Here is a 25,382-nt window from a genome sequence, read left to right as displayed (position 1 = left end):
GCCTTCCGCCCTAGATCTACCACACCCTGAACCTGTTCTTCTTGAACCGGAATATACCTACATAATAGCCAGTCAACATGGACAGCGATGGCAACACTGCGCCGCCGGTTCGATATCTTTGTGGTCTTAAACTTTTCACCCTTCTCGGCAGTCTGACGCTCGTCACATTCCTGGTCTGCCTCGACACATCCATCATGGGTACTGTGTGTATCACCTGCGTCGTCGGTATGATGTTCCGATTCTGATGGTATTAGGCAATACCACGCATTACATCCGAGTTCCACTCGCTTCCAGATGTAGGCTGTAAGTGTAACTGCGAAACCGCGATGTGAGACGTATACTGACTTTGTATACCTGTAATTAGGGTACATTGGTGCTTTTACGCTCGCTTCGTACGTCGTCTTCTTCAACCAACATTTCGTTTCCCTTCCAAGTCTGAGTGAACCACGTCGAACTGCTTATTGATGCCGCTACCAGAGCAACATTGCAACCACTTTCCGGCAAGCTCTACACACACTTCAACACCAAGATTGTGTTCCTCACATTCGTATCTTTGTTCGAACTCGGTTCCCTACTTTGCGGTGTCGCCAGCTCCTCGGCCATCCTCATCGCGGGAAGAGTCGTTGCAGGTTTAGGAGCGTCTGGTATCGTGAACGGCGCCATGACCATCTTAGCAGGGGCCGTGCCTATGGAGAAAAGTCCAGGTATGTTCTTAGCTCCATAGATAGCAGAAGGTTCACGCTAATGGTATGCGACAGTGTACACCGGTGTAGTACTTGGGAGTAAGCATGCTGTACGATGGAAGTCGGCATGATTGTATGCTGACGAGATGATAGCTGCGCAAATGGGCATTGTCGCAGGGCCACTCATCGGAGGTGCTCTGACTGAGCATGCGGTCTGGCGTTGGTGTACGTAATGTATCTTGTTGCGTTGTTTTCTTGTCTTCTGAAGCTGACGGCGATGCGAACGCAGGCTTTTACATGAACCTACCCATCGGCGGAGTGGCAGCCGCCATCATCGCTTTCGTCCCCATTCCCGAACGCACGACGAAGCCGCGCATAACTCTGTCTCTCGTCCGCAAGATTATACCCGACCTCGATCTGCTCGGCTTTGCTCTCTTCGTCCCTCCGTCCGTTATGCTGCTCCTTGCCCTCCAGTTAGGAAGTGGTGGAAATTACGCCTGGAGCTCCCCTGTCATCATCGGACTGTTTTGTGGTGCAGCAGCATGCGCCACCCTCTTCATACTTTGGGAGAGAAGGATGGGTGACCAAGCTATGCTTCCGGGTAAGCTGCTTGGACAGCGAATCGTCTGGACGAGTTGCGTGTATGCCAGCTGCATTATCACTTGTATGATGACAGCGAGTGTTTGGATGCCGACATACTTCCAAGCCGTGAAGGGCGATGGACCGACCGACAGTGGTGTACACGTACTGCCGAGTATATTGAGCCAACTTCTAGTTGTTATCGCTACGGGTGCTGCAAGTATGTCTCCACACTGTCAAACTCATGCTTTCGGTAGCTTATTGTTCATAGTATCTCGCATGGGCTACTATCTTCCCTGGGCGCTCGTCGGTGGTATCATCACCGCAATCGGCAACGGTCTAGTGTCAACGTTCACAGCATCCACGAGCGCCTCGGTCTGGATCGGCTATCAGATTTTGTTGGGCGCTGGCCGAGGATGTGGCATGCAGATAGTAAGTCCAACTCCTGCACAGGTCGGGGTCGCATCATTGACGCTCTCAGGCCATCATTGCAGTGCAGAACGCCGTATCTCCGGCCCAATACCCAGTCGCGTTGGCCAGTGTCGTCTTTTTCCAGAACCTCAGTACATCTATCGCTGTCGTCATCGCGAACACGATCTTCTCGCAGACACTCCGCTCCGCCATCACACGCTACGCGCCTACAATATCGCCCCAGGCGGCGATTGATGCTGGATCTAGTGCCAGTGCTGTGCGAGCCCTCGTCCCGCTTGGAGAACTAGATGGCGTGCTAAGAGCGTACTCGGAGGGTCTGCGCGATGTCTTTTACTTCTTGGTAGGCATAGCATGTCTGGCTACCCTTGCCAGCTTGGGTATGGGCTGGAAGGATATCCGGAACAAGCGCAGCAAAACGGACATGAATGTTGACATGGATGAGAGATGTGAGACCATGGACAAGTAGGCGGGTTATGTAGATGGCTAGCTGAAAGAGTAGCTTAAAGACTGTGGAGTTGTAACTCAACACGCTGGCACTGAGGATTGAGTATCTTGATAGGAATTTACTTAGCAGCCCCCATCCAATCATGGATACGTTCCCATATCTCATCACTGTTCTTCTCCATAAACATCATATGCCCATTACCATGAATGCCGACTTTTCCAAGCTCAAGATGTTCAGCCTTGGAACAGCCAGCTTGCTTGAGAAAGTTGACAGTGCAGTAGTCGTACGGCGCGTGGTAGCTGGCTTCTGACGTAACGGTGAGAATGGGCAGCGGCGCAAGATTAGGAAGTCGTCTCGGGGCTGGCTCGGCTGCTTGCAACACGCAAGGAACAGTAGCATTGTCACTTGTCAGGTTGGTAGGCTGATAAACCTGTTGTACTAAGTCGATCGCGGGGTCAGAGACCGGAGGCGAATAATTCATCGGTATGTCCGTCAAGCCCTGTAGGTTTTGAAGTCAGCAGCCATTTAAAATGAGACGGAAGGTTTGGTGAACCTACCCATTTCCTCGCTGGTGCAGATCCAAAGACTGCTTCCTGGAAGGGGGGACCAGTCGGCTCCACCAAGAGGAGGCCCTTCGTGAGATGGGGCCGTGCATCAGCGATGAGCAACGGCAGAAGACCTCCTTGGCTGTGGCCAAGCAACCACGCGGGAGTGCCGATCGAGTCCAAAAGCTGTGCTCCTGCTGCTTGCATGGTGCTTTGTTGATAGGTGGCATTCGAGATAAACTGGACGTTGGAGGAATAGAAAGCGTCGAAAACAGGATCGCCCATGATGCCTGTTCCTGGCCATTGAGTGTGAAGGGTAGATTGGGGCCAGAGACGATATTGCTGTGGAGCAGTGAAGCGTTCTTGGATAAGCTCAGCAGAATAGGTCGACGGCGCATCAGCACCAGCTGTTGGTGCCCAAGCGGAGCGTCCGCGGAAGGTTTGATCCACGATGTAGACAGTATGGCCAGCCTCAAGGAATCGAGAACTCCATGATATCCCTCCGTCTGGCTTCACGAGAAAGTTTGTGCCCGTCTGCGCTTGTCCGTGGATCAAAACAACAGGATCCGTATCATGTTGTTTGGTGAACACTGGCGTTAACCTTTCGACATACATTTGGTCCTTGAATATATGACCACCCTTGCCATCTTCACTATAGCCACCTCCGACGTAGAAGAATGTCCGGACTGCAGGTGTTTCCGTTTCCGCATGATGATGGTTGTGCGCCGCTGTAAAAGACATGAGCAGCGCAAGGTGATGTAGCAACATCATGACGTGCTGATTTGAGGATTTTTTGCTGAAGGAACGGAAGCAAGATGTCGACGAAGGATGCGGCGAGCCATTGCAACCGAGGTCAATTGCCGTGTGGAGTGGGCTTGGCTTGCAGCTTGTCGAGCTATGCCTCGATGATCTTTCTTGCAGGGGCCCATGCAGCTACGAGGCATAAGCGGCACCCTCAATACTGAGAAGTCAAGGTGTCGAGAGGAAGTACCGAATTGCCACCGCACGTATGGACATGAGAGTCAAAGTCAAAGCCATGAGCTGGATTTCCTGGAAACATGCTGTTCATAGTCTCCGCGTCCTCTGTGCCTGCGGTTGTACCTCTACTCGCATAGCAGCAAATCTGCCATCCTTGCCCGTCTCTGGGTCAAATCCGCCATACACTGTGTCCTGCTCTTCGCTCGTAACCCTTGCCAATTCTTCCGCACTCCCTGTGCTCTTCAACGACGTGTTCCTGACCAACTCGAAGTTATCGCGACTATCGTCGGGAAGACGTTCGTGGTGCGTAACGCGGACCTCATTGGTGACAAAGATTTGGGTCCAGGAAGCCATGACGGTGGGCCAGAATATGGGCATGGACGCACACATTATCGCGAAGTCGATTTCGAGGCAGGAGATGATGAGGACTTCGGGGTACCACCATGTGAAATCGAAACTTTGGGTCATGCTTTGACTGTTCTTGAAAGTGCTCCAAAGGCGAAGGATAGCCATGAGTACGACACTGCGTCTGTCAGTGGTGACGCTGAAGTGTTCAGAGTCTGCACTTACATCGAACCGAGGGCGAACAATCCAGTCATGGCAAGCACCTGTTTCCGTCTGAGATCTTTCCTAAAGTATTCCGTGATCGGGACGAGGAATATGGCAATATCGAACGCCATGTTCGTCGCAGCAAACGCGAGTATCGTGAATTTCGCCTCATTGATAGTGCGATATCCGAAGCCGTAGCATTTAGAGCCAGGTTGTCGATCCCAGAAGTTCCTTACTGGAAAGCAGGGTACCCAAGCCATGAATGAGAAAGTCAGGCCCCATGCTATCACCAACGCGAGAAGTACGATGCAAATGATGCGGCGAGCGCCCTGCTGAAAGAGCCTCAGGTACTGTAGGAGTAGGGATATCTTGATGAAGACAGTGGTCGTATGATACGCGGCATTTGTGATATACAGCCAGATCATGGTTGGTTGCAACTCTCGTAAGGTGTAGATAAGATGATGACCCATGCCATAATTGGTGCCTGCGCGAGAAATCAGTACAACGACCACGAGTTTAGAGTCGTGCAGGCCTACCGTGGAGGAAGGCTATGATAGATATCAAGTTGAATATAGCCGCTAGGACTACGAAGAGGTCATCGAGACCGGGTTCACGAACAACTCGCAGGCGAGTATGAAGACGGAAGCCTACGACAACCCAGCACAAAACCTATGACGGTGAGTTTGTAGGACGTTTGTATTGTCGTGAAGGACCTACGTGGAATGGTATCGAGACACCAAACATCGTGCCTTTCTTGTTCGCCAGTGGTAAGGGCGCATTTGGGTTCGGGGGAGTTAGCATCATCTCCTCGACAATGCGAGTAAACTCGTCGGCCATGGCGGGCAAGTATCTCAGATGAGATTCGTTAAGATAACTGTGTGACAGGTGCCGTAGTCTGCCTGCGTGCGAAAGGCATCGATTACTCAACCTGCGAGCTGAGGAATTGCGACTTGCGCATCAGGTCATATCCCTAAGAGAGGCTCTACCCCATGTTCACAAGTGGCAGAAACGCCCTTGCGCATGCTGGTCTTTCAGCCGGCTCTGCTAGCGATGCCGGCTGAGTCGCGTACGGCTATGGATGAAGGCGGCCCTTTCTCCGCCAAAACTTAAAATCCAGGAAACTCAAAGTTGGCCCTATACGACTCAGTGGAGCGAAGCCCGCGACCTCGTTCGAGCGCGGTGAGAAGCCGTTCGGACGGGAGCGAGTCCTATTTCCTGAACTACCTAGGATTGCGTGTGGCCAGGATAAGCTGGCGGCGATGGTGCGACACGCGAGGCACCGGTAACCACAAGAGCCGGAAAGCCTACTCGTAGATTGCGCAAGGAACTGTAAATTAGAATGACAGAGAACACTCGTGGAACACTGTGGCATTGAACTTTCGAGCTCATGGAGAATCTCGACATCGCCACGCAGGTGCCCAGGTGGTTAGCTGTTGAGTCGGCCGCGCCAACTCTTTCGCTGTCCTGAGTAGCGCATGACACATGGCGCAACCTTCAATTGCAGATCCGGATCGCCTGCAACATCAGCAGTAGGCAGCACACATCCGTTGAGGTGATCAAGGATCTCCCCGCGGAAGGTGCTGGGCGTGGGCAAGGGGAACCATCAAGCCTTGATCAAAGTTCAGAACCGGGCCTATCCGTGCCGATCTTGTGTAAACTGTTGAGCTGTGTGAGGCCTGAAAATGAACCTTCAGAGAGGCTTGAAGCAAGCTGGTGAAACTGTCGCCATCACTACCAGCCGCGCTGAGCTAGCGATACGGCACCTACGTCGCCGCGCTGAGGCCACGGGAATCATGATAGCGAACGATGTCAATTCCTGCTTCCACCTGCAGCAGTGGAATTGTCACAACCTCTACAGCCACAGCGACGAACGAAATGGCGAGTTGAATGAAAGTATTTTGAGATTGAAGGACAAGATGCCCAGTCGATATTGGATGAAATCGACAATTCTATAAACGTGGTACTTCCCATCCCTTTTACCCGCCAAACGCCCGTAGATGCAGCAAGCCACAACGCCATAACTCATGCGACATTGAATTCGTCATTTTTAACTTCAGTCGTGCATCTTCATTTCCTCGAAATCATCCAGCAGTTGATCCATCGGAATCTGCAGCCCTTCATCCTCATCGTCACCAAGACTGCTCTCAGTCTCCATGGCATCTGCGTCGCGCTGCTTCTGTTCCTGCTGCGCCTTGTATAGCGCCATGGTAGCGCGCAGGTCTTGGTCCTCCTCGACGTCCTGCAAGAACATTTCGAAGTCGCGCTCCATCTTCTCTTGATCTTGCTTACGGGGCAGCATCTCGCCTTCATCCTTGTTGATACGCTTGACGCGCCAGTTGCGCTTGTTCTTGTTCTTCTTGGAGCGCTGGTAGTACTTCTTGACAAGCATAACATCTGGGATAGCGGCCGCATACTTGTTGTTGTTTTCGAGAACGTCGAAAAGATCGTTGTTGAAGTTGGTGTTGCTGAGGAGGTAACCCATGACCGAGTCGCCAACGTGCAAGATACCACCAAGATGTGTGCGGCAGTAGTATGTTGTGTCGTTGACGCCCATATCGGAGGAGCGGGCTACGGTGGCTTCGGCGAGGAAGTGGCGGCCTACTGACTTGCCTAGAGGCTCGATGTCCAGGACAATGAACTCGGTCAGTTCCTGTACGTCTGCGAGGGGTCGGAAAGGTGTGCGCCAATATATGTCCGTGGCGACATCGGCTGTCTGGAGGGTCGAAGGGTCGAGTAGTTGTATGGAGGTGCCGATGCGGGTGCAGAGCGTGAGGGGCGAGATGTTGCCGATCTTCTTTGCGAGGGGGATAGGGAGGACTACAAGATCGTCTTTGCAGATGGGTACGATTTCGCAGGAGAAGGAGAACTTGTAGTTCTTGGTCGAAGTGTGAATATCGTGTGAGATGAGCTCCTCGGAGCGCTTGATGTTGACTGGGATGACGGCCTTGAGGAAGTCGCAGAAGCCTACGGCATGATTCCTCTGGGAGAAGAAGAAGTCGATACCGTCGTGAACTTCCTTGATGTTGATGGTGTCCTTGTGGGCTCCGTGCTTGAGAATCAACTGTTCCAAGTACAGGAAGGTCCTCTTGTGTGGCACCTTCTGGCGGATCTGCACACAGGCCCTCCATGTGTTGTGGGTGTAGCTCTTTGCGCAGTCTGGGCACTGGTTGTAGTTTTGTGTGTATTCCACCTCAAAGCTCTGCTGCATGATGGCGCCCTCGTTAATCTCCGACTGCACGGTGATCTTGACCTTGATCCTCCTGCTGTGGGGCTCCGTCCAGATGAAGCCGGCATCGATGATTCGCAATTTGTTCAGTCCGCGCAGTTTCTTCAGGCAGAGAGCGAGCAGTTCGCGCGATTCGGGGGCAGCGACGACCCAGGTGGTGGGCGGGGAGAGCCATCGGTCGCAGTCGCGGCACATGAGCAGGATTGCCTCGCGCTGGATGCCGCCCGTCACGTCCGTCTTGAGTTTGATGCAGTCGTAGCAAAAGGCGCCCGAGAGTGTGCCGTCGACAGGCGCGCCGCAGTCTGCGCAGAGAATCGTGGCCGAGTTCTTGGGCTCAGGCGCGAAAGAGCGCTGAGCATCCATCATGACGCCCTCCATGTGTGCGGTGGTGTTTGGATAGAGTGGTTTCGATAGTGCGCGTCCCTCTAGGTATCAGAGGACCAGGGGAAGGATATATAAGGAGAGAAGTAGCGGTCGGTGTGAGTCGGACAGGCAGTGACTGCTTTGAAATTGGTGCCCCGCGTGCCCGATGATTTTCAAAAGTTCGCCGCAAGCTCTCTTTCGCCCCCACTAGCTCTCTTGGCAGATGCATCACCCAGCGACTACCCAAGACATTGTATAAGACTATAGGCTCATACACAGTGAGTAGACTTTCATTCTGTGGTAGCGTAATTTCTGGTTCATGCCACGAACACTACATATGCATCATAGTGTGCGGTCAATACAATGCTGGTGCTACAAGGCGAGACATGTGATGGGGAAGTTCACAGGACGCTAGTAAGTAGGGATCCACAGTCGGTGCTGCGAAACACCGATGTCATCAAGAAAGTTGAACTGCGCAGCGCCATGCCACCATTCGTGTCTGCTCTATCCTTCACCATGTCTTTCTCTAGGGCTGCCTCTTCTAGGTTCATCTGCCATGCCTGTCGGGGTACCCAGGTTCGCCAATCCACCTCAGTGCCCCGACCCAATGGCGCATCTTTGCGCACCGCGCCTTCGACAGTCTCACGATGCGCCTTCAGTACGAGTGCACTTCGGCGGGTAGACAAGAACGATCCTTCAACGGACGATCCCGGGTTCGCCTTCCTCGACGACGGTTCCAAGCCTGTTAACGAGGATACTGTATCCCAGGAAGCCATATCAGACCCCTCCGAGGGCTGGAAAGAAGCTGCGCCAGAAGTTGCGACCGAAACCTCGCCAGCTACAACGCCACCCTCTCAACAAGACAATGCAATCCCGTGGTATCTCAAACAACAAGCATCGGTTCCGTCGCCCGCATTGAACCCCGCCCAGATCCCAGATCTCCCACCGAACCCGCCACCTCTCCTAGCGACCCTTCTCGAATATGTCTCCATCACGGCCGGTCTCGACGACTTGCAATTGCTCGACCTGCGAAACCTCGACCCTCCGCCTGCGCTCGGTCCCAAACTGATCATGCTCATCGCGACAGCGCGCTCGGAAAAGCATCTCCACGTAGCGGCTGACCGATTCTGCCGATACCTTCGACGCGAACACGGGCTGAAGGCGAATGCGGCCGGTCTTCTGGGTCGCAATGAGCTGAAGATCAAGCTAAGACGGAAGGCCAAGCGCATGCGAATGTTGGCAAACGTTGGTGGTTCCGCACCCGAAGGCAACATTGACGACGGTATACGCACAGGCTGGATCTGTTGCACACTTGGGAAATTGGAAGCGCATCCCGATGACACGCACATGCCCGGTGACGACGTGAAACAGTTTGTCGGTTTCAGGGACATCAAGCCCGGCGTCAACGTAGTCGTACAGATGTTCACAGAAGAGAAGAGGGCCGAGACAGACCTCGAGACATTGTGGGGTGGAGTGTTAAGGACACATCAAAGGAAGGACAAGACCGCCGATGAAGCACTAAAAGAACTAGAGCAAGACATCGAAGATCTGGAAGAGGATGCCGAAGATCTTGATTATCGAACACAAGAGTCACCGCAGGCACTCAACAAGGCGCCCACTGAGTCTAGCAAGACTGCTAGCCCGCCCACACCCGCGCAACAGATACACCGGCCTCGTCCCACTCCTGGTGATTTCTTTCCTCCCGCTTCAAACCCAGAAAAGAGGAAACAAATACGCCGGTTACACACAGTTGGTCTCAGATGAGTGCACGAACGCTACGATTGAACGACTTGTACAAAATGTAGAAATACTGTAGAACTCGCTCCTGTGCGAATTGAAATGATGCAGGACGTTACACTAAAAGAGACTTCAATGACACACTATAGTAGTGTGATCACAAATAATTGGCTTCCTTGATGTACAGGCAGCATAGCAATGCGCGCACGTAATATCGAGTATGATACTTATATAAACTAACAAAAGCAGAAATTACATACTACGAAGAAGACATCCTCAGACCCCTCACATCATCACAGCCATACCCTGAGCGGTTTTTCCTGCCATGCCACCCAAGTCGAAATGCTGGACCTGCTTCATCGACCCTTGACCACCGGAAACATCGAGCACAGTAATCGCCGCGTTGGTGGTTCCATTGCCAGGACTCAAGGCATAGACAAAGTCGCCTGCAGCGCGGAGATCGATGAGACCAGGATCGCCATTGGCAGACAGATCGAGCTGCATGATGATGCTCGCGTCATCTAGACTCATCTCCACGACACGGTTGACACCCACGTCTGTAACGAACGCGCTGTTTGTTGCATCGGAAATTGTGGCCCAGCAGGTTGCTGCTTGACCGTCGATCTTCTGGGAGCCTTTGACTGTCGCTTGGCCTTGAGAGTCTACCGATAGGACGGCAGCGCCAAAGGACGCGTCAGTGACGAAGAGGGAGGATGGGTCTTTGGGCATGATAGCCGAGCCGAACAGCACGGCGGTCCCTTCGGGTGAGCTGCGAACGTCTTTCTTCGAGAGAGCGGCGGCGCCATTGGAAGCTTGCACTGCGTAGGTGGAGAGGAACCCTGTGTTGTTCACGGCTGGATCGCCCTTGACGGTGGTGAAGAGAGCGGACTCATCGGATGAGAAGAACGCCTGCGACACGGTGTTTAGGGGTCCAACGGGGGGAGTGGTCTGTCCGAGGTCGAAGGGCCGGAGGTCGTCCATCTGTCCAAGCCCTTGCTCGGAGAAAGGTGCGCATGAGATTCCAGCTAGTGCACCCGTAGTTCCCACGCATGCAAGCTTGTTCTTTGCAGATGCCGCGACGGTGTTGGGAAATTCTCCAGGTATGGCTACAGGCTTGCCGGCGCAGGCGAGTGATGTGGGATCGTTGGCTGATATGGTCATCATGGTAAGCGTATTGGAGCCAGCGTTCACGGCAAACAGGTTCTGAGACTCGTCAGTCCGACATTCTTGTCCATATTCTCCGGAGATGTGTTAAACTCACGTTCCCAACGACAGTCAATGCCGACTGGCCAACCAGTGCATCAGGCGTCGCGGGCTTGCCATCTGCATCGACGGCAATAGAACCCGCACCACCCGTCTTCATAACTTTGCCTTGCGAAAGCATACCATCGGCTCCAATGGGCAGCGCAACGACAGCGTTCTCGGCATCGTTAGTCAACATGTAGATGGCTTTGCCGACAGCAGGTTTTCCAGCACTCTGCTGCTGCATGCAGCTCATTCCACCTTGTTGTTGTCCCTGGTGTGCGCCTGGACGGGGTCGTTGGTGTGGTGCTGCTACTGCCATTGAAGGAAGGAGAGCGAAGAGGAAAGATTTGGTGAACATGTTTGCGGTGTTGAGTACGGCGTCAAGACAGAACAGAGATTAATGATGAAGTGTGAATGGGTAGCCTGAGAGCGAGTGTGTGGAGAAGGTAAGATAGAGAGTCCAGCTGATCTGTTGAATGCCCAATCGCCAAATACACACCCTTCTCTTATAGAAACCGCCTTTGAGCCAAAGCCTGATACTTTTGCGTTCCAAGAGACCGCGATTATTCGATCAAGATTGCCTAATCCGGAATGGCGTATAATTTCAGAAGACGACCGGGGGAGCAAGCCACTCCTACAGCCTCAGGCTGAACATCACAAGGATTCTCCGCACCACCCGTCGCTTGGTTTCAAGAAAAATGCAGCGCGAAGAGATGGCACATATCGGGTATGCGGTAAATACGAAACGGTGCCTGTGTCAAGCGAGCGCTTCGCCGATCTATTGCCTGAACGAGTAAATTTGATTCTGAAGCAATTACTAGAGACGGCTAGCCTAAAATTCCCAGCTGAGGACAGGGCCAGGGCGCGCAATCTGACTTGTGACACCGTGTCTCAACTGCGCCCGTCAGACATGTCAACCGGGCCGTTGTCATTGGCGCGACATTTGGGATGGATACGGCATAATGGGAACACTAGACTTGGCATCTGCGCAGCAGCTTCGTCGCCTTGATCGCTCTTTTCTTCCGAGAGAAACTGATTACCTATCGGGCTTCTGCACTTTGGGACCATAAGCACAGTGGCCCATTTCCGGTCTTCCTATCGGGTGGCTGACAGAACACCACATCTGAACACCTGAGCACCATAGGCTGTGCACGTGATGAAGTTCACCTTCAAGCCTTTCAAAGGCGACAAGAGTTCTCCCGACGGTATGTCCAATCAGGGCCTATGAAGCTCCAGGTACGGGTCGCTAAGCATGCATCTCGCTGTGTTCAGACGATGGCGATACGCGTAATCCGGGACAAAGGCGGCGAGAACAGGTTCGACGAGCGCAGAAGTACGTGTCGCTTCTATCTGTATACCAAGTGCTCTCCTGAGTTGACGAATCAGAACACATCGCGAGCGCAAGGAAGCCTATACGGCTTCTCTCGAAAGTGAAGTAGTCCAGCTCCGCGCAAATGAAGCTCGATTGTCGCAAGAAACCAAAGCGCTGTATTCTGAAGTCGCTTTCTTGAAAGGTCTGCTGACTCAAAACGGCATTGCCATACCCGATCGAACAAGAGTAGGACTTGGTCAACAGGAAGAGAGAGCGAACGTAGAGAGTGAGAAGAGGATTGCTCTAACCGTTGGGCAAGAGGAGAACAAGAAAAAGAACCGACGGAAACAGATATACGTACAGCAAGTGTCTCAGCAATCGTTGCGTAAGTACACTACGGCTGGACTACGACAAGTGTTCTCAATCCGTGGTAACTGACACTTGTCATGCAGCCGGCTCGGCACAGCTCATAAGTCCGCCATTGTCTGGCTCCGCGTTATCAGGGTACACATCCACCACGGGTTCGCCTGGTGGATCTGCGATATGCATGGGTAACATGGACCCAGAGATCGTCGGGATGGACTTCGTCTTGACGTATGCCACTGTCCTTCCTTTTCCTCAGCCGTTTGTCACTAAACTCCTACGTATAGTCTCGAGTCTCCTTGTTTACCACATATCGATGTGGCTTCGCCCAATACTGGCAGCTCCGACACAGATACTTCCGCTTCGACCGGCCACGCCTTGACGGTCTCAGCATGCCTCTTTCATCATCACCCTTCACCACCTGGGCAACGACAGTTCTCTCCTTCGACTTGGGAGGTTCCACAGGCTAGTATAGACCAGCTTTTGGCACTGTCTAGCTGTGTTCCGCTCCAAGACGGCGAAGTCACGCCAGTACAGGCGTGGGATTATATCCGGCGACAGGAGGGATTTGCGGGACTGGAGGCATACAGGTGGGACAGCTTGAAAGAGAAGTTGGTGGCATTGGTGCGGTGTTATGGCTTCGGTGGTGTGGTTGAGAGAGAAGCTTTTGAGAACGCCGTGTTTGAGGCTTTTGTGGTTGGGAGGGTGTTCTGAGGAAAGGGGGGCATCTGAACTGTTTCTCTCTTGCGGAATACGAATCAAAGACCGCAGATTGCGTACACCATTACGTCGGCTCTTTTTGTGTATGGAGATGGTAGTGCGATAGCGGCAAGGCGAGGGCTGCAGGGCCGCAGCTAGTTGCCATGGTGAGGGTATTATTCCCGAACGCCCAGTCATACCCGCTGGCAAATAGCACGGAGGTCGCGTATACGATACCTATTTCTTTCCACTCAGTTGGCATTCCATCCGATCCTGTACAAGTCGCCGATAGTAACAACATTGTCAAAAGAGCCTGCTCCTTCTCTTTACTGTTTGGCGGACCTCGGCACTGAGGAGCCATCCTTGCATCATCCATCGTAACAAGCGAGATACGGATACGGGATATGCGCGGCGGACCTCTGGACCTGCGTCGCGTGTCGCTTCCCCAATTCACGCAGCACGCAGCAACGGACAAGTCAAATGTCTGCCCGATTTTGACCACTTGGAGCAGCACAGCGCGACGCCAACCAAGCTCGAAGAAAACTGGGGACAGCAAACCCACTAAACGCTCCCGAAAAGCTTAGCCCTCGACTAATCGATAGATCGCCCAATCGACAGCCCCACACCAAACATCGACAGCAGCGTCATCAGCGCCTACGTCGCCACCTCGGGCCGGGCGACTTGTCAGCATAGCCACCCAAGTGATAGAAATAGTATAGTACCTGCAGCCAGCCGTAACCCGTAAGACACGCGTCCCGGGTTCCCTAAAACCAAGGAAAACAATAACTCTCCGGCTGCCCCGGAAACACTGCGGTTCTTTGTCCATTATCCACTCACTCCGCAACCAAGCTTTTGCGCACTGCCTACCAAGCACTGCGCTGAGAAAGCTTCGAATACCCATTCATTCATTTCCTACGTTCGTTATCGACAATCAGCATGGTAATGTGGAAGGGTATTGTTTCTGCTGCCGTGGCAGCGCTAGCCACCAGCGGGGCAAAGGCAGCCAGTTACGACGACATACCAGACATTGAGGTCTATGGCCAACATTTCTTCTACACAAACAATGGCTCGCAGTTGTGAGTACACGCACATTCTGCCAGTCTAGAGCACGATACTGACAGCATGCAAGCTATCTGAAGGGTGTCGCATACCAGCAGAACTACTCTCCCAATGGCTCGACAAGCGCCGATACCAAATACACAGATCCATTAGCCGACGGCGACGCCTGCCGACGAGACATTCCCTACCTCAAGCAGATCTACACAAATGTCATCCGCGTATACGCTATCGATCCGACCCAAAACCACGATGACTGCATGGAGCAGCTGGCCAGCGCAGACATCTATGTCATCTCCGACCTGGGAGAGCCTGGCACGTCGATCGAATCGAACAACCCAGAGTGGGACGTCACGCTGTATCAGCGATACACAGGGGTTATCGACGCGCTGAGCAAATACAAGAATGTCATCGGCTTCTTTGCTGGCAACGAGAACGTCAGCAGCGATAACCAAACGGCAGCTGCCGGATTTGTCAAGGCTGCTGTCCGCGACACCAAGACGTATATCCAAAACCAAGACTACCGCAACACGCTAGGTGTGGGTTACGCGACTGCCGATGTGCCGTCGCGCAATGAGCTTGCGCACTACTTCGCGTGCCAGCCCGGCGACTCAGGAAACAAGACGTCCATCGATTTCTGGGGCTACAACGTCTACTCATGGTGTGGCGACAGCAACTACGCTTCTTCTTCCTATGGCGAGCGCGTCGATTTCTTCTCCGACTACCCCGTCCCTGTCTTCTTCGCTGAATACGGATGCATCGAAGGTTTGGATGACGGTCCCACCAGCCGTCCATTCACCGAAGTCGAGGTTCTATACGGCAACATGACTGACGTCTTCTCTGGTGGTATCGTCTACGAGTGGTTCATGGGTGAAAACGACTACGGACTCGTTTCGCTCGCTGACAATGGCGCCAGCGTATCGCCCTACCCCGACTTCACATCTCTACAAAGCCAGCTCGCCTCCGCCACTCCAACTATTACTCAGCGATCTGAATACACACCCACCAACTCGGCACCTGCCTGCCCCTCAGTCGGCGGATCATGGCTCGCGCAAGCATCACCACTGCCTCCCAACGTCAACCCCCAGCTATGCGCTTGCATGGTAGACAGTCTGCAGTGCGTCTACAAATCTGACGATGACGACAAGTACGCCGACGACTTCAACTTTATCTGCGGCGAGAACGAAGATTACTGCAACGGCATTGCACGCAACTCCACAACCGGTGACTTTGGTGCCTACTCTGGCTGCGACCCCAAGGACCAACTTGCGTTTGTCGCAAACCAATACTACATTGGACAGAAGAAGCGCGCAGATGCTTGCAGCTTCTCGGGCAGAGCTAGCATCCAGAGCGCAACCACTGCTGGCAACTGTGCCTCGCTACTGAGTGCTGCAGGCAACAAGGGCGATGGCAATGTACCTGAGGCTACGGGTAAGGGTACTGCGGCAGTGAGTGGTGGCAGCGGCAGCGGTGGTGCAGCAAGCTCCAGTTCTGAGGGTGCTGCTCCCAGCGTCAACGCGCCTGGTTTCTTCCCCCACGGCGATCTAGTCATGGGCGTGTATGCGGTTCTCGCTGCGGGCAGCTTACTCGGTATGCTTGTACTGTGAGTGGGCTGAGGAGTGAGCTGGTAATGTAGTATTCTTGGATGATGTCAATGAGCATATGTGGCTAAGGTGGGGGATATCTTCTGGCGTTTATCATTTAGTGATACACACGAGCAATGTAATTCAACCTTTTTCTATACTTCGATAACTGTACATACTCCGTGTGTCAAGTCGAGGTTCACCTGATCTATGAAGATGCGCACGTCAACCTTATCAATACCGTCTTGCATGATGCATTACATCGTCAGATCAAGCTTTCAGTTACATGCGCATCACAATCATCGGAGATATCAAGTTGCACCAACTCCCGATACATTCTATGATCTACGAGCTGGCCTTTTCTTCTTGTTTCTTTCTTTCTTCATGTAACTACGCTGCAGTAGCGCAATACATCTTTGTTCTTGCTGCGATGGCATCGTCTCGTGCCTCGTAGCCCCTCTATACATTAGAGTGCCCAAGTGACCGTACGTACATAAAACCCTCAGAGATCAGACATATCACATCTGAAATCTGACGACATGCCAATCCTGTCCTTTCCAGGGAGATATCGCTGTAGAAAAGGGAAGGCCCAGACCCAAATATACAGCATCCCCGACGCCGACGCTACGCTTGAAGCCAAGAACTGACATTATAACATTCTGCTGAAATCAATGTAAAGTTGATGGTTTATGAACCCCGAATACATTCAAGCTCGAAGGTGAGCCCTTCAGTCGAGACTGTATGAGAAGCTAGTACATGTTGGGTGGCCCAGGACGACCTGGCTGCTGGCGTGGAGGTCCGCCGAATTGGCCGTCGAACATCATGCGTGGATCTTCACCACCTCGCATACCGGGCATTGGGGGGCCGCCATAGCCAGGAGGTGGGAAGTAGCCAGGTGGGCCCTGCATGCCATTACCACCGGGTCCTCCTGGTCCGCCTGGAAAGCCTAATCCGCGGATACTGCCACCGGGCGGGAAGCCAGGAGGGTGACCAAGCGGTGTGTTGCCAGCTGAGAAGCTCGGCCCTCCAGGTCCCATTTGCTGAGGGTTGGGACCATTGAGGCCAGGTGGCTGGCGCATTGGACCGCCGAATCCTGGTGGCGGAGCGATGTTCGGCCGCTCTTGCGGTGTTGGCGGCATTCCTGGTTGACCTCGTCCGCCCATATATGGCATATCCGGTACGGGCTGCGAAGGTATACCCATATTGGTTGGCATGCGCGGGTCACCTCCTGTGTTGCGGCGCTGGAGGCCCATAAGTGGATCTTCCGGGGTGGGATATCCCATTGGCATGCGCTGGTTCTTGGCTCGCATGGACTCCTGTTGTTGCTGTTGCTGTTGTTGCAGTCTTTGCATATGCTGAAGCTCCAATTGGCGATCGGCAGCCTCACGACGCAGCATCTCGTTCTCTGTGAACATACGAGGGTCTTCCATGAAACCTGGGGGCAGACCACCACGACCCTTGGCCTGGTGTTGAGCAGGGTGCTGAGGCTGCTGTCTTGATTGCTCGAAGAAGGGCATGTTATGACTTTCCTGAGATGGGCGAGGCAAGTTGTGACCCTGTACCTGCGGTGGTGTAGCGCGAGAAGGTTGCTGCATCAAATTCAATAGGAAGTCACGCTCACGCTGCTTCGTGACTTGATCGCGTTGCGTATCCTCGCGCTGACGACTGTTCAACAAAGCTGCGAGGTTTGCATCTTGCGGGGCACCACGTTGCGGCGGGGGCTGGTGAGGATAGTGATCTTCTGGATGACCGGAGTCAGGGCGTGGGGGTCTGAATTGTTCGGAAAGTGCATTTTCTGGTGACATGCTGTTGAAGCGGGATTGCTGTGGAGGTCGAGAATCCGGTGGGCCGGCACGTGGAGCCAGGATGTGCTCCAATATGCTCTGCTGTTCGAGTGTCCTTGGAGGTGGTCTACCATGCTGCAGATCCGGCGGCGGCGATTGCTGATGGAAGTCTAACGAGACGCCTCCACCCTGTCTCATACCGTTCGTTGGTGTTGGCATACTCGTGGGGGGTTGGGGTCCCGGGGAAGGCCCAGTGCTTACTTGACCAAGCATCTGGAGGATACGTTGGAAGCCTTCTTTGTCGGCGTTCGCCTCCATGGCAGGTGCTGGCGATGCAGGTGCCGCGACCGGCATTTGGCTGGGCGCTTGCGACTCTTCCGGTTTCGCAAACATTGTCATGAACCTCGACTTCTTATCTGGCTTGGGTTTCGCCGAGATGGTCTCTGCTGGTGGGATCTCTGCCGACTTGTCTCTACCCCAGTTGCCGAAGAGAATTCCCTGTGTAGGTTCGGCCGCAGAAGGCGCGTGCAGGGGCGCAGTCAACATAGGCGGAGCGGTGATTGAGACAGCCGTAGATATCTCTGCGGGAACCTCTCTTGATTCCTCTTTTTCGCCAGCCGGGGTATCCTTAGCCCTCATTTGCTCCTTCCAGCGCTGGAAGTCCTCTTGTGTGCGAGGCTTGAACTCCTTCTTCTCCACTTTGGTGTCCATCCATTCTGGGTCTTCTTCACCACGGTTACCGCCCCTGTTCCACTCGCGGCCGTTGTCTCGCTCGCGATCTCGGTCTCGTTCGCGCCAACCGCCCTGTACGCCAGTCTTTGTACCCTCATCTTTATCGTCGCGACGACCCCAGCGCGGCTCGTTTCGCTCGCGATTGCCACGGCGTGGGGCTACGTCCATCTCGGGGTCGCCCTCGTGCTTGTCGCGGTTGCGATCGCCATTACGGTGGAAGCGCTCAAAGTCTTCCTGGCCCAGACTCTTGCGTCCTTTGACATTTGTCCAGCCCTCACCGTCCTCGCGTGGAACGCGACGGCCATTGGCGTAGCCCTTGTCCCGGTTCCGGTCGTTCTCGCGGTCCCGTGTCCACCGGTCGTTCTTTGGAAAGCGGTCGCCAACGTTGTCTCCGTCTGTAGAGGTGAAGCCTGTGCGTTCCTTTGCATCACCTGTGCCCTTCGCTGGAGTGCGCGCCGAGAGGAAGGCTAGCTTTGGCGGACCGAGCACTGTCTCTTCGCCAGGTTCTACAAAAAGCGCGTCAATAGCGGCCTTGATACCCTGAACATCAGAAGACTTACGCATGCTCTGGCGCCGACCGAATTGGCCCATGGGGTTGATCAGCGGTCGCTGCTCATTTGGCGTTACCCCTTCTCCGTCTCGAGCGGCCCGAGTGCGACGCATAGTTCCATTGTTGTTGGCGTGGCCATTGTTGGTGTTTTGGTCGGCAGGCACATCCATCCATTGTTGGATTGAAGGTAGCCCGTCCGGCTTCTTGACGAGGGGAGACTCTTTCAAAGCCAATAGGTCAGCCTCCGAATAGGTAGGCCCCCGCATTCTCGCGAGCTCAATGCAGCGCGAATGAGCAGGTGTGTGTGGGCTAGCCGAGGCTTGCTTTACTCAGGGACGAGAGGCAGACCGAGAAGCAGGTGGTGTAGTGTTTGGTTATTGGTGATGGGTGAGGAGGCTGTCCTGAAGCGGGCGGGTGGTGAATCGCTTGACTCGCTTGCAATTGAACAGTGCCCGCTCTGCAGCCCTTACGAGGACTAAATATGCGGCCTCGGTGACGGTTGCGGTTCAAAGAGACGTGTACGATGGCGTGATGCTGAGCGGTCGCAATATAAAGGTTGAGCAGACGCGTGCGTGTCGCAATTCGTTGAAGGAGGTGAGGGAGCTCGAGGTGGGATGCAACGTGGTAGGGGTGTGCGGCGACAGAAAGCGGAGAAGAAACGGTTGCGAGCTCACTGCTGACAGCAGAACAGCAAGGTTGGGGTGCAAATGTCTTGGAGAGCTCTGGGATACTTGGGGGTAGGCAGCGGGGGTGCGGTTGATAGCGCAGATGTTTGTTGTGGTTTTGAGTCCAGGTCGCGAGCGGTGCGGGCCTCTTCGAGAGAGCCCTGGGAGATGCGCGCCAAGAAGTGCTGCGGGAACGAGTGCCCAGCAGGTGCGTCATATTAGGGTCCAGCACGTGTGACTTCAGCCTGCACTTTCGCTGAAGCCGCATCTTCACAGTAATCACGACATGATAGCGCATGGGAATCAGACCATATCGCGTGATGGTGGCAGCCTTGATTTCTTGCTAGGCAATCGCGCCACAAATGACCTCCAGATGACCTCTAGATTAGGAAGTCGCAAACAACGCCCTGCAATGCTTCGGAGTGGCTTCCCCAACGCCGCATACGGTTTACAGACATGTACAAAACTACAAAACTCAGACCTTGCATAGCGAAGCGATCGTTTCGCCCAGGCTGTCACTGCTCCATGCAGCTACCTTCTCCCGGTCGCATGTGTCGTAGACACGCCCGGCCAGTGTCCTCAGAGCGCGATGTCGCGGATCATGGCCATCAAGCATCATCTGTATCCACGGGATAAGCCCGCACCTCGTGATGAGCGTCGTACTACCTTCCACATGTGTTGCTCGCAGCAGTAGCTTCACGATCTTGTCCTTTGCCGACGCAGGACATGATCGGGAGCCGTAATGAGTCAACAGCTGCTCAAATATGTTGCTCCTCCTAAACAATTCCATATCTGCAGGTGTCCGCAGACTGTCCAGGAGATAGTCGAAGTACCAGTCCACTTCCTTGTGGTAGGTGGTGTCGTCGTCTGGTTGACTGGCAACGATGCGATGCCAAAAGAAGCGCAGTAATGAATGGACATCCCAGGCGGGGGATGCCGTAAGGAAGTTGTTCACTGTGCTGAAGAGCGTGTGTGTGGGATCCGCTACAATGCCAGCACAACGAGCGGCTAATACACCTCCAACGTAGGGAAAGGCTTCAGCACCTGCCGGATCCACCGACTCCAAGACCTCGCAGAGGAGAAGGTAGAGTTGTTGAAGATCCCAGTCCGGAGTGAGTCCCTGCTGTCCAGTAGCTGTGTCGTCTGCTTCGGCATTGTTACGACTGCTTGTCATAATAGTCGCAATGACACGTCGAATGTTGCTGATGGCTTGTATGCGGATCTCGGAGTGCTCGGAGCAAAGGCACAACAGTAGTTCTCCAATGTCTCCATCATCAATTGCTTCACTCAGCTCTTTCTTCCTCCAACGTGTGAGTCCAGTGTGCTTCTTGTCTTCGACGGGTGGCCTTTCAAGATCGACGGCAGACCTGAGCTTGGCATGCTGCTCAGCCTCTTCCGTAGGCCTTGGAACCGGCGATGTCGATGATCTATCTGAGCCGCTGAAGTCTGCCCCGGTTGCTAGCTTCAAGGCCTCCTTCGCTCTTTCTTTGCCCATTTTCCACAAGAATGCATCCTTCAGCACCTCTTTGTATGCTACGTTCGCTGATTCTACCAGTGCGTCGCGTACGTGTTCCAGTGCTGTCTCGTCTTCGCCAATCAGCTTGAGGAGATATAGAAGTCTCGACAGCCACTGAGCAATGGTATCCGCCGTGTTATTTGTGGCGGTCTCACCGCCTTTGAAGGGCCATTGTTCTACTAGTGTCATGAGCAAGTTACTAAATGGCCCAAGCCCATTTGTAGATTGCGCAGTGCGGCCACACATGACATCTAAATCATCAAAGTACTTGATAGGCACCTTGGTGAACCGCGCGCAGCAGTCGTCCAGGAACTCGAGGACGTCGGTAGAAGGAGTCACTGATCCAGAGGTTGATCCCAAACTAGCAATTAGTGCATCGAGCGCGTCGGGCGAAGTCTTGGTCTGCAACATTTCCTGGTCGTTCAAAATGTCGCTCAAGAGAGACCTAATGCCTGTATACAGTTCGCTCTCTTTTGAAGTCACCAGCAGCCTGAGAAGTGTTACGAATGGCGAGTATTGGAGTGATTCTACAACAGTCAGTAATGGCAGTCCAAAGAAGAAGAAAAACGTACTTTGCTTTTGCCACCAACGCATAGCTGGTGAAAGTTTTGCCATCTGTATCCAGTGTTCTAGCTCCATGATACGGAAAGCCTTGTCTTCGGGCGAAGCTGTGGGCTTATCGACCTCTACCAATGCGTTACACAACGGTAGCGAAACATCAAACTTCTCTTGTAGCGCAACTTGGGGTGTGGCTTCATAGTAAAGCCGCAGCAGCCTGGTGATCGATTCCCGCTTCATGTCTTTCAGACCAGGTTTCTTCAGTGCCAAAAAGACAGTGCGGATCGGCGGGCAACGTCTGCTGACTTCTGAAACTAGGCGCTTGGCTGCTTGCTCCCACTGTTTCGAGGATCTGGTGACACTGGCATTGTTGAGCTCCTGGAGGACGGCCTGTAGCTTCTGGAGCGCTACGATTAGAACTCGGATGGCGAACAGCTGGATGAGGTCGGAGTTATGGTTGAGACACTTGGTGAGCACTTGCTGATTGAGAGGCTGCGGAAGGATGCTGTTCATAAGCACAGGTACCGGTGGTGGATGGTCGCGGAAGTTCCTCTTCGCACCGAAGTATTTGGGTACAGGGAGCTGGATAGCTTGATACAAGAATGCGGAGTATCCTATCCATGTCGAAGTAAGCTTTGGATCGTAACTGAAGTCGCGTCGTTTGACAAAGTAGTCTGCCACTAGCTCAGGGCAGGCTCGAAAGATATCGACGACAAGCTCTTGGTGAAAGGTATTTGCGTATGGCCTCTGGCTCTGGATGAACTCTGAGAGAATTATGTTCCGCACTTTAACAGTCTTGCTGTAGTTGTCAACTGATTCCAGGCCCAGATCATTGCCATAGTCAGCTGCATCTTCCAGCTCGCCTTCGTCGTCATCAAAGGTAGACGGGTAGAAGCCCTGTGTTGGCAGCATGACACCATAAGCAGGGTCGGTGCAAACTAAGCGAAGGAAATCGTGAGCGAGCTGATCGGGTGCTTTCTGTCCTTCGGAAAGAGCGCCTTCCTCCACCTCATAGCTGTACAGACTGGCTATACGCGAGAGTGCCTTGCCGTTCAAAATTCTACTCTTGGTGTGCCTTGCAATAGTCTTGTCTTGGAAAACATGGCTTGTGAATACATCGAGGATTTCGTAGATGAGGAACGGCGGGTCCGCGCGGATGTGATCGAAGACGGCACGGACGACGTTGGTGTTGGAGAGTATTTCGCTCTTTGCCCGCTCGTCCTGATATCTCAAATGCATGAGAAGATACCTGATGGCCGTAGTGCGAATGCTGGGTTTCTTGACATGGTCTGCCGCCGACTGCTCTCTTCCGAGATTGATGTTCCTTCCAAGTATCTTCGGCTCGAGTGTGAAGTCTCTCTTGGCGTATACGGCCCTCGCATGCGCACCTTCATTGAACCGAGTAAGCTCTGTGAGCAGTCGCAATGCCGGCGCGATAACGCTCTCCTCCTTGGGTGCCGCTGAGGTACTTCGGACGAAACGACGAGCGACCGATGGCTGCAGCAGAGTCTTGGCCAGCAGAGTGCCGTACTCGAGAAAATCGCCATGGGTCGCAAAAACCTTGAACAGGAGCGCGAGCACAGCTGTTACCTGGGAGACAACGGCGCTGTAGTTGGTTTCGACAGCATGGTCCCACCCGTGAATCAGGTTCTGCAGGAACGTCTTTTCCTTCTCATCTTGGCCTCTTCCTTTCTGCGTGTCCAGGTATTCACGGAGAATGGCTCGCTTGCGGGGCACGTCGTGCTCATCGGTCGGATAGAGGATCGAATCGAGGAATCGCTTGAAAATACTTAGGCCTAATCATGTCAGCCGTTGGTCAAATATAGCATCTGGTCGCACCTACCACTCCGGAAGCCGCCTGAGGAACTCTGGTCGAAGTACAGCGCATTCTGTAAGTCGCGCCCAGACGTGACATCCTCGGCGGCGCCATTCGGTCGTGGTGAGTTGCGCTCGTGGGTGTCGTCAAATCGCTGACGCTTCGAGTCGCGGTCAGAGTGCGCACTCTTAGTATTGGCCTCGAAAGCCGACCGTTTGCCCATGTCTCATATCCTGTCGCAAACACGGTCGCATGTGTTCGACCTCAAAAAAGTTCTGGAAGTTCTCAGCGGGAGCATGCAGGGATTAACGCGCTAGCCGGGGTCAATGCGCGCTCCCAATCGGCCACCTGGGCAACGTCAGTCATCACTCCGCAATCCACATCTCCCACATTTCCAGCACCTCACCTTTGTCTCCTTGCAACACTGCAACATCGGCCAGTATTCGATACACGTATCCGCCCGTGTATCTTGGCTATTTGGCGTCTTAAAACACTGACAGGACGAGTCTGTGACGTTCTCCGGATGTCTCAGAGCCTAGAGCGAGGCGAATATGACCTCTCTTTGTGGCCATGGTAAGGGACATGTTGCAGGCTGCTCTCTATACAGACTTGAACAAGATTCTTCAAGATGCTGGTATGACAACGCATAGATTTGATAGCTTCAGTCAAGCCAGACTACTACTGCTGATACATGTCATCCACCGCGTCGACTACTAGTCTTTCTCACCCACAGGAAACTGTCACCGACAAACATCCATTCAAAAACGCGCGCTCTGCAACTGCGCGCCTCGAAGAAGACTACCTATTGGCGATCAACCCTTCGGCTATCAAAGCTTTAACTTCAACTCCGCTCTTGAGCGGCAAGAAAGCGAAAAGAAAAAGTCACACCCGCCAAAAGTGAAAAGGGCAAATAGAATTAATGACCGCACCCAGTCTCGAACCAGCAGCACACTCAAGCCAGAGAAAATGGCAAAAATAAACCTAGGTACGAGAGGTATCTGCTGGAACCATGCGCCCGCGGCATGATCAGCTACTTCACAGAGGCGAGAAAACTGGGACAAGCATCTGGAAGAGTGAGTCTTTGCCATCGCCCTCACAAGCCCGTCGGATTGCCATTTTTTGCTCTTTCGAAAATTCCTCAATGTTGCAGTTTAAATAGGCAGGGAGGGAACAGGTAGAGAGCTTCTGAAGGCAGAGCGATACTGCGAGCGCAAGTGTTTGTTTGTGGGGTTGAGGCAGACAGCAGTAGGTGAGAGCGCGCGATGCCAGATGCAGTGGAAAGTCACCTTTACCTCGAACTTCAACCTGATGGCAAAGCGCATAATGCAAAAGTTGAAGCTTTTCTAGTTTAACGACTGTCGCAGTTAGAGATCGTAAGAGGTGAGGAAGGAGTCCATATTGATGTAAGGACATGTTCTCTACATTTAGCAAATGGCCTCTCGTCTGACCAGCTTTCCAGGCAGGAGCGAGACTCAATCACAATGCGCAACATCGAGCCTTATGATTGAAGAACCTACTCCCTGAGAGTAGAATATATGGCGAACTTAGGAGCGATCGAATTATTGCCGTGCTGAGAGTTGATATCAACAACACACGCTTCAATTGCCAATCAGAGCCCTTGCATATAGTCCGGCGTTTTAATCGAACTGAACACATGCAGCAGCACACCACACACTTCCATTGTTCTTTCGATTGTTTTATTGTATTTCTTATCTCATCTACTTATTCCGAAGCAAAACCACCCATCTTCTCTTCCAATTACAAGATCCTAGGGTAACAAGACCAAGATGCGACCGTGACTCTATTGGGCAAACGGGAAGGCTCAACGTGTTTCTTCTAATGGTGATGGGGGATGGGACAAAGACCACGTTCATGATGGTATTGACCAAGGCAGGAAATGCAAATATGCAAGGAAAGAGCAAATGACACAAACTCCAAATATGCCGCAATGTCGCGATACCATGCA

At 53.3% G+C, this 25,382-nt stretch overlaps 10 protein-coding genes across 10 annotated transcripts; 4 read left to right on the top strand and 6 right to left on the bottom strand.

Moving 5' to 3' along the window:
- Positions 1-77: 77 nt before the first annotated feature.
- Positions 78-2,160, top strand: J4E85_000152 (uncharacterized protein; the record flags this gene model as incomplete). The annotated part of the gene is made up of 8 exons (XM_051464446.1): positions 78-225; positions 441-704; positions 759-782; positions 837-908; positions 973-1,284; positions 1,360-1,482; positions 1,534-1,694; positions 1,744-2,160. 8 exons carry the CDS (start codon positions 78-80, stop codon positions 2,158-2,160), a joined length of 1,521 nt encoding a protein of 506 aa, XP_051330967.1.
- Positions 2,161-2,257: 97 nt separating this feature from the next.
- Positions 2,258-3,455, bottom strand: J4E85_000151 (uncharacterized protein; the record flags this gene model as incomplete). Its single annotated transcript, XM_051464445.1, has 2 exons — positions 2,258-2,638; positions 2,697-3,455. The coding sequence occupies 2 exons, from the start codon at positions 3,453-3,455 to the stop codon at positions 2,258-2,260; spliced, it is 1,140 nt and encodes a 379-aa protein (XP_051330966.1).
- Positions 3,456-3,749: 294 nt separating this feature from the next.
- Positions 3,750-4,342, bottom strand: J4E85_000150 (uncharacterized protein; the record flags this gene model as incomplete). Its single annotated transcript, XM_051464444.1, has 2 exons — positions 3,750-4,185; positions 4,233-4,342. The coding sequence occupies 2 exons, from the start codon at positions 4,340-4,342 to the stop codon at positions 3,750-3,752; spliced, it is 546 nt and encodes a 181-aa protein (XP_051330965.1).
- Positions 4,343-6,264: 1,922 nt separating this feature from the next.
- On the bottom strand, positions 6,265-7,815 carry NMD3 (ribosome-binding protein; the record flags this gene model as incomplete). Its single annotated transcript, XM_051464443.1, has 1 exon — positions 6,265-7,815. The coding sequence occupies one exon, from the start codon at positions 7,813-7,815 to the stop codon at positions 6,265-6,267; it is 1,551 nt and encodes a 516-aa protein (XP_051330964.1).
- Positions 7,816-8,283: 468 nt separating this feature from the next.
- On the top strand, positions 8,284-9,564 carry ATP25 (ATPase synthesis protein 25 mitochondrial; the record flags this gene model as incomplete). Its single annotated transcript, XM_051464442.1, has 1 exon — positions 8,284-9,564. One exon carries the CDS (start codon positions 8,284-8,286, stop codon positions 9,562-9,564), a length of 1,281 nt encoding a protein of 426 aa, XP_051330963.1.
- A 258-nt stretch (positions 9,565-9,822) lies between these two features.
- Positions 9,823-11,140, bottom strand: J4E85_000147 (uncharacterized protein; the record flags this gene model as incomplete). Its single annotated transcript, XM_051464441.1, has 2 exons — positions 9,823-10,740; positions 10,799-11,140. 2 exons carry the CDS (start codon positions 11,138-11,140, stop codon positions 9,823-9,825), a joined length of 1,260 nt encoding a protein of 419 aa, XP_051330962.1.
- A 917-nt stretch (positions 11,141-12,057) lies between these two features.
- On the top strand, positions 12,058-12,532 carry J4E85_000146 (uncharacterized protein; the record flags this gene model as incomplete). Its single annotated transcript, XM_051464440.1, has 2 exons — positions 12,058-12,115; positions 12,222-12,532. 2 exons carry the CDS (start codon positions 12,058-12,060, stop codon positions 12,530-12,532), a joined length of 369 nt encoding a protein of 122 aa, XP_051330961.1.
- Positions 12,533-14,098: 1,566 nt separating this feature from the next.
- J4E85_000145 (uncharacterized protein) lies at positions 14,099-15,819 on the top strand (the record flags this gene model as incomplete). The annotated part of the gene is made up of 2 exons (XM_051464439.1): positions 14,099-14,232; positions 14,286-15,819. 2 exons carry the CDS (start codon positions 14,099-14,101, stop codon positions 15,817-15,819), a joined length of 1,668 nt encoding a protein of 555 aa, XP_051330960.1.
- A 725-nt stretch (positions 15,820-16,544) lies between these two features.
- On the bottom strand, positions 16,545-19,127 carry J4E85_000144 (uncharacterized protein; the record flags this gene model as incomplete). The annotated part of the gene is made up of 1 exon (XM_051464438.1): positions 16,545-19,127. The coding sequence occupies one exon, from the start codon at positions 19,125-19,127 to the stop codon at positions 16,545-16,547; it is 2,583 nt and encodes an 860-aa protein (XP_051330959.1).
- An 874-nt stretch (positions 19,128-20,001) lies between these two features.
- On the bottom strand, positions 20,002-23,639 carry J4E85_000143 (uncharacterized protein; the record flags this gene model as incomplete). The annotated part of the gene is made up of 3 exons (XM_051464437.1): positions 20,002-21,569; positions 21,615-23,396; positions 23,444-23,639. 3 exons carry the CDS (start codon positions 23,637-23,639, stop codon positions 20,002-20,004), a joined length of 3,546 nt encoding a protein of 1,181 aa, XP_051330958.1.
- Positions 23,640-25,382: the final 1,743 nt, after the last annotated feature.

This window comes from Alternaria conjuncta (assembly GCF_024043145.1).
Source record: "Alternaria conjuncta strain BMP 0040 chromosome Unknown scaffold_1, whole genome shotgun sequence".
In the NCBI taxonomy this organism is placed as follows: domain Eukaryota; kingdom Fungi; phylum Ascomycota; class Dothideomycetes; order Pleosporales; family Pleosporaceae; genus Alternaria; species Alternaria conjuncta.
This window is presented reverse-complemented; position numbering and strand designations above follow the sequence as displayed.